The sequence below is a fragment of the Puntigrus tetrazona genome, chromosome 7 (genome assembly GCF_018831695.1).
Source record: "Puntigrus tetrazona isolate hp1 chromosome 7, ASM1883169v1, whole genome shotgun sequence".
Lineage (NCBI taxonomy): Eukaryota > Metazoa > Chordata > Actinopteri > Cypriniformes > Cyprinidae > Puntigrus > Puntigrus tetrazona.
In genome coordinates, this window is record NC_056705.1 from 27,506,490 (window position 1) to 27,518,965 (window position 12,476).

Below are 12,476 nucleotides of genomic sequence, written 5' to 3' on the forward strand. Positions count from 1 at the left end.
ACAGTAAGAGAGAGTAAAGTTAGAGTAATTTACAAAAGTAATCATGGAGTTGATCCAAAGCATCTACACAGGGAAAGGACACGGGGCTTATGAAATGGATCACAATGGACATGGAAAAAAGTAAAAAAAGATTTTGTAATAAAATGTCAGATACAGAAAAATGAAAGGCACATTAGAAATCCCACTGTTCCTTTTAAAACCACTTTGAGAAGTTAAAATTCACCATATGGCACATTCAGCATGCTGCTTTACTAGCTATGAAACAGATTTTCAGAGAATAGTAAAACACTCCGCTTTGAAAATCATTGGTTTCCTTTTCCAAAGAATCGGGCTGAGCTCATTGATCGCATTTCTTTTACACTTCATGTACAATTAAAAATGCATTTCAAAGCTAGTATGCAGCTTGTGATAACTGTGAACTTCATTTTGCCAATCCAAAGTTTATTTTGGCTTTTTTGTCTTTTTTTAAACAGACGTCATTATCTTTAATTTTTCCTTTCAAGGCTCCACAGAATGTGAAATCCTTTCAGCTGTTTTTTACTGTGGCACTCACTGCTCCGATTGTAGAGTCTCATAAATAATAGAGGAGGGAGAGATGCGTTGCTGTACCTCTGTCCGTGTTGTGCCATGTCGATGGCACGTCTCACAGGAACAGGAGATCCGCCCTCTGTCACGCTCAGCACCTCCATAGACTTGCGCTCTGGCCTCCTCTTGTTGTGCCTTGTCAAGAGTGGAGAGTCCACTCGCTTCCTGGGAGGATCTGAAGAAACCAGCATATGATAAATTCAATGATCCATAGCACATGAAAATAGCCCATTAAGCCTGTGGGGTTCGTAATGGAAAAAATATGTAACCTTTTTCATCATGTCGCTTAGCCATTCAAAGCATGCAAATCCCAGTAAGGAAGAAATTCATACTTTTATTAAGAAAAGACGCATTCAAATTAATTGTGTTCTTTTAAACTGTCTATTCATTAAAAAAAACATTTTGAAAAAATCTCTAAAAAAAAAAAAATTACATTGTTAACACAAAATATTAAGCAGCACAAGCATTTTCATCACTGATAATGATTAGAAATGTTTCTTAAGCACTAAATTAAAATGATTTCTGAAAAATAATAAAACAAAAGACTAAAGATCATCGGCTGTTAAAAATGGAATAAGTGGCATTTTTAAATAACTTTGAAGGGGAAACATTTATTTATATATTAATTTCTCATATATATATGACAATAAATATATAATATATGAGTAATTAAATAATGGGGCAGCCATGGCCTAATGAATCACGGGATTCGATTCCTAGATCCAGCAGGGATTGTAGGTGGGGGGAGTAAATAACCAGCATTCTCTCCACCTTCTTCAATACCTCTGACTGAAGTGATACCCTTGAGCATGGCACCGAACCCCCAACTGCTCCCTGGGTGCTGCAGCATTTGTCTTCACTGCTGTGTGCTCTTTGGATGGGTCACATGCAGAGCACACACTCAAGCACACAAGTATGGTTTACCATACATGGCCACAAGTCAGTTGACTTTCATTAAGTTTTTCACTTTGTCTTTTACGCTGAGTTCACACTGCAACGATTCTCAAAATCATTGGATCACCATTGTTTTCACACCACACCACTGCGGTTTACACTACATAATGGATCATCAATGGATGGTTACACTCTGCGTGATTTTATGTTAGGAAGAATCGCCAAAAACTGTGTCTGGTCTGCAAACTTTGTTTCCCCCAAACGTCCCACTGCCCTGTATTTTGCTCTCATTGGCTGTTGGTCATCAACGACACAGTTATATATTCACACTGTTGGATTATCACTTCCTCGAACAAGCACCGATTTGCATCAGATTTCGGGCATTTGTCGTTCTCCAAGGCTGTGTGGGCGAGGAAATTATTTCACATCACATAGCTGTTGTGAATGCCATTTCATGTTGTATTTAAGAATGAAATAAAAATGAACATATTTAGTACAGTACATAACAGACAAACTGACTGAATTGTTTTTACCAATTTCATTCCTGGGTGGTAGATTCTGATCCTCGTGGCTGGGATATCTCTCTTTACGGTCCAGCAGGAGGAAGTAGATCATCTTTTCCTGGTTATCACTGGAGGTCGAGAAGGCAAAGAGAAAAACAAAATGCGTGTGTGGTCAAGACAGGTGTCTGACATACAGTAAAATCTCCAGAATAATCCTCAGCTCAGGCTAATTAACCTCATTAGTTAAAGAGCAAAGCGAAGCATGCACCTCATTCCCAAAGAGCTAAAAGACGTCCTGCGGAGATCACAGGATATCTCTTATTTCATTAATGATGCAAGAAGACATAAAATATCAGACAAGAGTCTGGGCGAGCTCAAAAAAATCTTCAAATTCTCCCAGCGAGAGGCCTTGTGTTGAATTTTTCTGCCCCGGACCACACAGCGGGAAGTAAATATGACCGGTCTTCGCTGCAGGCACCATCTGAATTGTTTAAATGTCGGGCAAGAGAAGAGACAGAGGCCGCAATGTTTTAGAAGGGAACACCCAGCCCATCTATCAGTGGGGCTAACGAAGTTGATCGCGCACATCGGAGCGTGCGGGCGGTAATTGTGCAAGTACGGGAGGTGACAGATGAGCTGGAGGGAATGGGCTTCTCTAATAGCCCGCAGCCAAGATGCTGTACTGCGTGTTTACTAACCCTAAGAAACAAGGGTGTAAAATAATAATACCCTCGCATATGGTCTCCAAAAGCAGTCACTCTTGTCTAATCACAGGCAATAAAACTTTTCATAGGAAACATAGGATCATAGGAAAACAACCTTACTGGGGGGAGCCTACTCACTCATCTGACAGCAGGTCTTTCATCAGTTTGTTCTTGTCCCGGAAGCAGCCCAGCGAGTGCATGCTTTCCAGCACATCTGGGTCGATGTCCTCAGTGGAGGGTAGCGTGCGGATCGCCACTTTCCGTGGCACCGGTTGTTCTGGTTCTGGCTCGTTCTTCCCTCCTCTGAATAGAAGATCAAGTACAAGAGCATGTGAAATAATGTAGTGTTCTTGTTTACTTTTCATTAATTGAGCACACATGGTAATCGCCACCGGCTTGTTCTAGGATCCTTGCTGGTGGTATAAGTCACAAACAGGCCCACATGCAATCTGTGCCCATAGAAAGCTCTGGAGATTTAAAACGCCCATCATCTACAAATGAACCACCTCCCAGTGTGCTTGTTTATTAAATAGTCTGGAAAATTAAAGATTAACGCATTCTTCTACTAGTAAGAGTGCAGTAAACTCTCAGTTCAAATTAACACATTAATTAAAACATTTCATTAAAAACACAATTTTTAAATGCAAAATTTTAGCAGATTTAACAGAGGTAATATAAAAAAAGTCTACAGACACTCATTATAATGTATGAAAATTAAACTGAAAATTCGCCAGGTGACATTACCAGGTAAAACTGAAGCTAAAATAAAATACATTTTCCTGACGTTATAGTTTCTGATACACAATAAATTAGAAAACTTTACAACCCTTTACAACCCACCTGCATTAAACATGAAAGTGCCTCTAGACGACAATAACACAAGACAACGCTGATAAATGATTTACTCACACCAGTTGTTAGACTAGAAAACATTCAAATTAAACTACAATCAATAGACACAGTTAAAACAATTCAAATTCAAAACTATTATAACCCTAGCCGCCAGTTACAAATCATGACTAATGCAAAATGTTGGATACTGGAGAAATGCATGCTTAAAAATGAAACAGGCCGAGACAAAAACAAGGTATTTGCTAATGGGGGCAAAAACATTGAGCGAAGCCAGCCTGCTAGAGCTCAAGGGTCTTCTCCAAACACGCACACAGGCACACAGCGCTGTGATATCATTGCTTAGAAAAGCATCTTCGTTGGTACCATATGTTCTCTGTTATTGCAGTGAGGACACACATAGATTTACAAGACATGCGCGCACACAAACACAGAGACAGATACTGAGCAAAAACAGCCACGGGACGACAGACAAAAAGTTAAATTTATACTCACATGTACCATGTGTGCTTCTGTATCTGTTCTAACTGTAAAGAGAGGAAAACACATGAGCCAAACCATTATTCGTCCATTAACTGAGCCAAACAAAGACAACAGAGGATGACAATAAAAGCAATGAATCCATTTCTAAACATCAAGTAGTTTCCTGCTGGCCTTCTCTAATCTCTCTCTCGTGTCACATCCTCTGATCTCCCCGGGTTTAAAGTGTAGAACCTACAAAGACATGCACATTTTAGCAGCCAGCTAATTGAAGCTGTGGCCCGCCGAATAAGAACAACAGCCTCAACAGCAGAAGCCCCATCAGAGTCAATTCTTTTCGTGCCTGTTCTTTATAGTTGTTAGCAACAGATGTGTGTCTGGTGTGTGTCTTTTCAGGAGCCACAAACATTCAGCACTTGACCTGATCAAGAAACTGTGAGTAATGACACGTTGAGCTGGAATGTTCAAGCAGTTGAGAATAAAAATAATTGTACTTTATGGCTCTGAAAAGACTCGAAAACGTCACTGTTTACTGCTTACCGTTATTTCCATTCAAAAACAGTCGTCATATTGACTAGCCACCTGTAATTTTGTTTTCAGTTATATGTAAAGTAAGCTTACTGTAGCTAACACAACTGATGTGAAGTAGAAGGCAGGCGAGAAATGCAACTTTATTTAAAATAGTGTTTCAGAACCACAGGGCCAACTAGAGGGCCTCGGCAAAATTCAAATGACGTCTTATGACAACCTAAATTGCGTTAAAGTAAGATAAAACAAGCATGAAAACAAGCAAACAATATTTAGAACCACCGATTTAAATGATATGTTTTTGATATGCTAATTAACCAAGTGATGATGAAATGATTGCGATCAGCAATATCGATGGCAAGAATTGCAGTTAGGCATAATTTGTGCCATAAAATCTGTATTTAGAACAGATTTTGTGGGCCTTTAATTCCTTTAGAGAATCAGGTGCTACAACAAAATGGTGCAGGTAACCGGTGCCATTATTCTTTGTGAACTCCCCCTGAATGTGTGCTGACAGTGTTCAAGAAACAATGAAGACACATTGTCCAGATGTCTGCAAAACTGTAGTACTTTTAGTACTCTTCAATGCTCTATTGGATTGTTTTAATTGGATCTATAAGATAATATTTCAAACTGGCAATAAGACAGTATCAACTTCCTTCCCACTCTGGAATCACACAAAAGATCTCTTTTATATAACTGACAAACCACACAGGAAATGGGCTATGTTTGGATCCTTCCTAGGAGAGCGCTATTGTTTTCAATCACTGAGAGATGTGGGCAGCGAAGACAGCTATCTGTTTTCTCTGGAAAGCAAAAAAAGGAAACTGGAGCATTTCAAAGGGTTGGTATTAGGACAAGCTTATAAACCTCTCGTCACTCCGGCATGTTACTGGAAAAAGGTTGGAGGGGGCGGCTCTGAAGCAGAACAATGAAAATAGTAGCTGAGGGAGAGGAGCAGAGAGACGAAGAGACCGTGAAAGAGAGAAAGAAAGAGATAGACAGAAGCGCAGACATGCAAGCTTTTTGAAGCTAATGTGTGAGATCCGGACAGACAGGCTGGTTGGATTAGTTCTGCTGTGTGTTGACCTGAAGTGACAGCTCAAAAGCAGAAGAGCTCTCAGACCCATAACACGTATTTAATAGAAATCAGCTTAATATACTGTAGATGTCTGTGGAACTGAGCAGCCAACCAGCATATGTAAACAGTGCAGTGCACATGTACCGCTGTCACCACCTACGATTCCTTAGGTTAGGTTAGATTTTTTTTTCTCAGGTATTAGGCTTTACAAGTTTTGAAGGAAGATATTGTGAGTTAAAATTGCAAAAGTGAGCTGACCGTGAGTCGTTTGGTGGCGTCCACCTCGATCATCCCCCTTAGGAGGTTTTGGCAGTCTGGAGGAATGAAATGGGGCATGTGAAAGACCCCGAGCTTCACTTTCTCCAGCAAGTTCCTCAGGTTATCGTCGTCGAATGGCAAAGCACCCTGACAGAGGGAAATATTACATGTCAGTACTATAATCAATCATTGTGCGGGACAACCCCCCCTCTAACCCAATCCCTGTTTTTAGAATAATGTCAACCAATATTTATTTTTCTATGGTTGATTCTTAATTTATTTTTGTTCCCCCTAATCTTGTATACACTAACATCAGTCCGGAGTCAAGAATGTTTTTAGCATAGTTTTATCATCATCATCTTTTATGCTCATTGGTGCTTTTACATATACTTCTTACTCAGTAAAAAAGGAAATATTGTGAAATATTATTACCATCTAAGATATGTTTTTCCATTTTAATACATATTTTAAAATGTCATTTATCCTGGTGCCAAAGCTGAATTTTTATAAGCAATTACAGCATCACGTGACTCTTAAAAAATAATTCTAATATGATGCTTTGGTGCTCAAGAAACATTTTCTTATTGATATATATTTTAATAACAATTGTGGTGCTTGTAGAAGCTTGAATTTATTTATTTAATTACTTATTTATTTTCAGGATTATTTCATGAATCAAAAGAGCAGGAATAATCTGATATATAATTATTTTTAACAATGTAATATTCTTTACCGTTAATAAATTAGATGCATCCTTGCAGAATATGAATTTACAATAATATTAGCACATTATTTTAAAAAATTTGAAGAAATAAAATTACTTTACAATAATGTTTTCTCCTGAGATGTGGAATTAAATGGAGGCACAGATTTGTATCTAAACAAATAATGGTAGAATGGAAGGAATAGGAGTGATAAATGCTTTGTTAAAAATAAAACACCCCCACCATATTTTAGAGAGTTTTATGAAGGATATCTACACAGGAAGTAGGACGCAAAATAAATAAAGAAAGACTGGCATAGAGAGATGATTGTGCTTTGATAATTAGCTTTGTTTTGTGCCAGATACACTTCATCATTTTCACATCAGAGAGACCCATCAGGGCCCCTGACACTACTGAGATGTCAGCTCTTGATAAATGACACAGAAAATTCACAAGCATGACTGACGACAGGGCCACGTAATAGATGATATAATCTAGCAAAAACTAGCAAAGTAGAAAGATGATAAATAAAAAAAGGATTCAAAATGCATCTCTAATGAAAGGTCTTTGAGCACTGAAAGATCAAAGAACAGGTTCCTGGGATACGCAGGAATAATTTGATTGTTTTGTGAATAGGATGCATTTAAAATAGAGCACACAAACACAAAAAAGAAAAGGGAAACAATTGGCTTTTCAATTTCGCTGGGGCAAACGGTTCTTCTGGGTTGGGATTGTGTTGGGCTCATGGTCTTGAACAGTAATTACACATGAACCAGCTTGCTTATCCAGTCTCGAAGCAATCCGTCTGCTGTTAGAAAATCAGTCGTTGTCTGGTTTGAGAATGATTTAATTATAAGCTAGTGACATTTGTTTCAGTTATTTGATGTCGGAAAAATGAAACAAGCATGGATAAGAAAGTTCTAAAGTTGATCAACAGCTTGCTGTGGCCATACGTGTCCACTGAGCTGAGATGAGCGGGCACTTTCAGTTCGCTCTCTACTGGAGCTTAGCAGCAGGCTTGCATGGGGGATTGTGGGATTGACAGCTGAGCCGAGTAAGCAGTGGGAACATCAAAAATGTAAGAAATGTTTAACTATATACATATGAGAGGCAAAAAATGCAGGATGGCATCCCACCGATTCGAGGTGAAGGCAGTGACGCGTGTCACAGTTCAAAATCTGCTGATAGTATTTTTGGTGGTTTCAGATCATATACTTACACATTACTGTATTTAATTCAGATTATTTTTGGTTAGGTTAGCTAGGTTAGGTAAGTATGTAAATCAATTTTAGATGTACAGTTCGTCAATTCAGAAACTAATGTATGCACATATACAGACTAGCATTTAAAAGTTAGGGTCCAGTAAGTTTGTTCACTCATTTTATCTAAAGAGCACAACTCTTTGTAACTATAAAGAAAGAAAGTAAGAAATGTTTCGAGCAGCAAATCAGCATATTAGTTAAAAATTCAACTTTGACATCACAGAAGTGAATTACATTTAAAAGGTATTAAAAAAGGAAACTTCTATTTTAAATGATAATATTTCACACTATTTCAGTTTTATTGCATTTTGATCAAATACATGTAGTTTTGGTAAGCATAACATTTTTAAATCCATCCTACCCCAAACAGAGATTTTTAAATGTCTGACAAGAGCATGACACTCGAATTTATGTTTAATTCCTTCCTCCAAGAACCTGAAGTCTTTTACAGTCTAAGTAAGGAAGAGTAAGAAGATAAAAGTGGATTCATAAAACGCTCAGCATGATGAATAAAAAGGGCTGATCTCACTCATGTCTGATATAAAGATGATTCACCGGCTGGAGTGAGAAACCATATTGGAGCTTTGGTGTTGTCGGTCTTTTGAGCTTTGACTACAGAGCCGGTATAACACCTTGATTCTCTTAAAGCCCAACTCTTGCTTAGCTGATTAGCTAGCACTGAAATATCCTTGTCTGGATTCTCCCACATCCTCTGATAGACATTCATTTAAACACAGGGGATATCTTTGCTGCTGAGAAAGAGACTTTGGTTCAAATATGTCATAAAGGCAGAGGGCCAAATTACAGCAGAATTATATGACACAAAATGAGGACTCTGCCACAAAAAGGTTTCACTCACCACCAAAAGTGCAAAGAGAATGACTCCACAGCTCCATACATCAGCTTTCCTGCCATCGTATTTCTCCCCCTACCAGAGAGAGAGACAAGTTAGAAGTGGAAAGAAAGAGATTCATAATGTGAGATGCCACTGAGAGCACGTACTTACCCTTATAACCTCTGGGCAGGCATAGTGAGGGGATCTGAAAGAAAACGGGACAATATGTCATCATCATCATCATCATCATCGTCATCATCCTCCTCACCCAACCTTGGCAAAAACACCCATTAGAGAGGAAACATGCAGTCCACTATAATTCAGTAATAACTCCTTGTATCTGCATGAGGATCTTCACAGCATATTTTCTGACAAACAGCTCTGTGTCTAACCAGCCTAAACACGCTGTTGTCAAATGATCCAATAATATAATATTAAATTGTAATGACTTTCTAAAAGTGTGTAAAAAAGGTCTATAATCGGCTGAATTGTGTACCGTAGTTTAACGGCATGGCACATCTTCAGAAGCAGTTCTCTATTTTTCAACACCAATTTTCTCTAAATGGTTGTTTCTTCATTGCAGGTGTCATATACCATTATGTAGATGGAGTCTGTATTGATAATACATTAATTTAATGGTTTACTTTCTCTGCTTTAAAAACATAACTACTGCTCACTGTAGAGAAAGCTATTATTGCTGTTTTCCAACGCCAAATTGCAAGGTTTTTATACTAAATTAAGTGGTTAATGCAACATGCTCTCACTCAGTAATTCTAATGCTTTTGTGCCCATTTTATACATAGCTGCTGCCTCAGTCATTCTGGGTGGAAAGAAACATAAGCTTTTACTACTAAAATAACGTAATGAAGTAATATTGTTTCTGTGAATAAGTCTGAATATGTCCTTTGTTTTGCACACTCATTTTTCATACATCCACTGCGACAGAATAACAAAAAGTATAACAACAGAATAAAAAAGGTAACACTCCACATTAAGCTTCAAAACTTAACATTTTTTAAAATGCATTAAATATGATGAACTAACAATGAACAACATTTTTTGCACCATTTATTAATCACGCTCAATGTTAATTTATAAATATACTGTTTCATCCATAACATGTAAACTGAAGATGTCTTAACACAACCAATTTAGTGGTCACATATTTTACTTTAGGTGTTGATGTCCTTAAGAATGTGTATCTGTGCCTGAAAAAAATCATTTTAAAGAATGCCACATAAAAGCCAATCTGAATGGTGCCTCTTCAGCCTCTAGCACAGAATACAGTTAAATTCTGTAAATTCTTTTGTAAATGCATTTATGCCACCTCATAGTAAAGACACTTAAAAGCCTCTTCTGAAGTGGATCTGTGCCACCTTTGCACTGTAAATTTAAGATAATATATACAGCTTAAAATTTTAAATGTATTAATGTATTTAATGTGGTAGCACTTTAGTATAGAGACCAATTCTCATTATTAACTAGTTGCTTATTATGAACACATTGGATGTTTATTCGTACATATAAAAAAAGCATTTCATATTCAGCAATAGGATATCTGGTTTACCCTTTAAAAACCAGTCTCCTCTGGCAAGGCATTTAGTTGATTGCTATAACCTTACAACGCTACTCCCTAGATCTCAACATGTTTAAAAGACCATATTGAGAAATTAATGTGTGCACTACAAACAGATACAGTACTCTCCACTCTCCCATAATGGTCCAAACTAAACCATAACAAGAGTTCCAGGCCTGAAATGAGAATATTTCTGCAGAAGCCTGATTTCTGTCTGTGTGTCATGGATATCCCCTATGATAGGAACATGAGGGAGGATTGATATGGCAAATCAGGGAAGCTGCAGGGGGTGATTAAGCTATTGTGCAAAGACCCTGATGGAGAGGAATTACTCATCTAGTCCAAGATGCGGTTCATGATTTTTTTAAGATATTTTTTGTTATTCCTTAAGCGCTGTTGGTCTGACTAAAGGGAAGCTGGTTAAAGAGTCAAAAACGGTCAAATAAACTCTTTTTCTTTTGACATTAGCATGGTTTTCACTGTGAGCTAATCTGACTTTGTGCTAGTTAGCTAGAGCTGGTTATGCCTCAGAGAGCAGAAGTGGTAAAGAAAGGTTTCTTTGATGTTATTATCAAACTTGCAAGCTTAGGGGACCCAGAGTAATGGTCCAAATAGGACCAGCGGTACAAGGGAATTTTGCACTGTATTGTGGGTAATCTAGTTTCACTTGAATGAAGGTTCTGGAGGGGGATCTAATTAAATTGACTGGATTTCCAAGTAGCCTCAGATGTTTTTATGTAACCGCCCCCTTCACTCAAAATTACAATTGGGCTGCAAACATTGCAGAGACTTTTCAGAACTAAAGCTATTTCAAAATGAGGTCAGTCCCATCTGCTAAGCAAGGAACGAGCCTTAGACACAAATGAATGAATGCCTGGTACAAGGATATGATTGGGAGGCTCTGTGTTGGTCTTCCGTTCACACGTAAGGGGTCTGCCCATTTCAAATTCAATTGGAGTCCATTAACCGTGGTAAACAGAATACATTTGTGTCAAGCGGACAGCATACGAGAAGGCAAAAGATGAATGTGTTTAATTAAAAACTGTCATATCTGTGCCTAGAGTTGGGAAGTCGCAATCAATAATTACAGCATGCCTCCGTCAAAGGAAACCATCAAAGCCGTGGCACCATTTTAGTGCTGGCTAATAAGAAGCAGAAGTACACAGACTGAAGTCAAAGCTATAGTCTGGTCACTCGGGGCGGATTTTAAAGTCTTGATTAATCCCCATCTGTGATAATACGCTCTGCTCTGTGGCACCTAGCCCTCTCGTTTTCATTGATAATGGGGCCTCTAATGGCATGCATTACACATTCACGGGGACTATGAAAGCTTGAGTGAGGTCAGGCCATCATGTTCATATTTTTTTTTTTCCTTTTACTAATAGTAGCAGTTCAGGAAGTGCTTCGGTGGAAGCAGGTCCAGCCAAGTGTCTCAGTGCAAGATTTAGTCCTTCAGACATAGCTATCAGTTTGTAATATGGAGCCATTTCTACAGTTATTTCCGTACAGTAATGAAGCATGCAACTGGCAAGTGATGCATTTGTGCATTGGACTTTTAATGAGAGTGATTTCACTAGTTTTCAACTCACATCTCTCAATACCATCTCAGGAAGATTATATTCCTCTCAAAAGCCATTTAATGTGAAAGGACTGTCTATGCAAATCAAAACATTTGATTTTATTGGTATTTTAAACTAAAAAGAATTGCATAAGCATGCATGATATTTTTACAAAATTGTACACGGATATAAAAGTTTTCCCTTGTTTTGTGAAAAACAGGTCTCACGTATACTGATGCAAAAAGAAGAAGCATGACTCACCCACAGCTGGTTTCTAAGAGACTGTCTCCAACCTGTAGAGAAGCCATGCCAAAGTCTGCTATTCTGATGTTATTCTTCTCATCCAGCAGCAGGTTCTCTGGCTTCAGGTCTCTGTGGCTACAAAACATAAGAAACAAAATGCTTTAATTAAGCATCTAAACATCAGCAGCTGTCTTAAGTGTCTAAGGTTTTTCTAATATTTTATGGTGTAAATAAGTGTAAGAAGAATGAAGAAAATTGCAAAGAAAAATTGAGAAAAAGACTCCACAAGGTTCATTCTACATTATTTCTCTGAATAAAAAAATATTGTGCTTCACTGTTTATTAACATTAAAAAAAAGGATGTTCCTCCACATAGGGCACATTGATCTATAAGGGCATGTTTATTTTTTTTTTAA

General features: G+C 37.9%; 1 protein-coding gene across 7 annotated transcripts in view; it reads right to left on the reverse strand.

The window, feature by feature from the left end:
* brsk2b (BR serine/threonine kinase 2b) overlaps positions 1-12,476 on the reverse strand; it is a 110,728-nt gene that overhangs the window by 16,433 nt on the left and 81,819 nt on the right. For all 7 annotated transcript variants that reach the window (XM_043245526.1, XM_043245525.1, XM_043245527.1 and 4 more), the window contains exons 5-12: positions 12,080-12,196; positions 8,855-8,888; positions 8,708-8,776; positions 5,883-6,029; positions 4,031-4,062; positions 2,825-2,989; positions 2,013-2,110; positions 610-760 (exon numbers count right to left, since the gene is read on the reverse strand). In XM_043245526.1, coding sequence (XP_043101461.1) covers positions 610-760; positions 2,013-2,110; positions 2,825-2,989; positions 4,031-4,062; positions 5,883-6,029; positions 8,708-8,776; positions 8,855-8,888; positions 12,080-12,196 — 813 coding nt within the window. The remainder of the gene's footprint in view (positions 1-609; positions 761-2,012; positions 2,111-2,824; positions 2,990-4,030; positions 4,063-5,882; positions 6,030-8,707; positions 8,777-8,854; positions 8,889-12,079; positions 12,197-12,476) is intronic.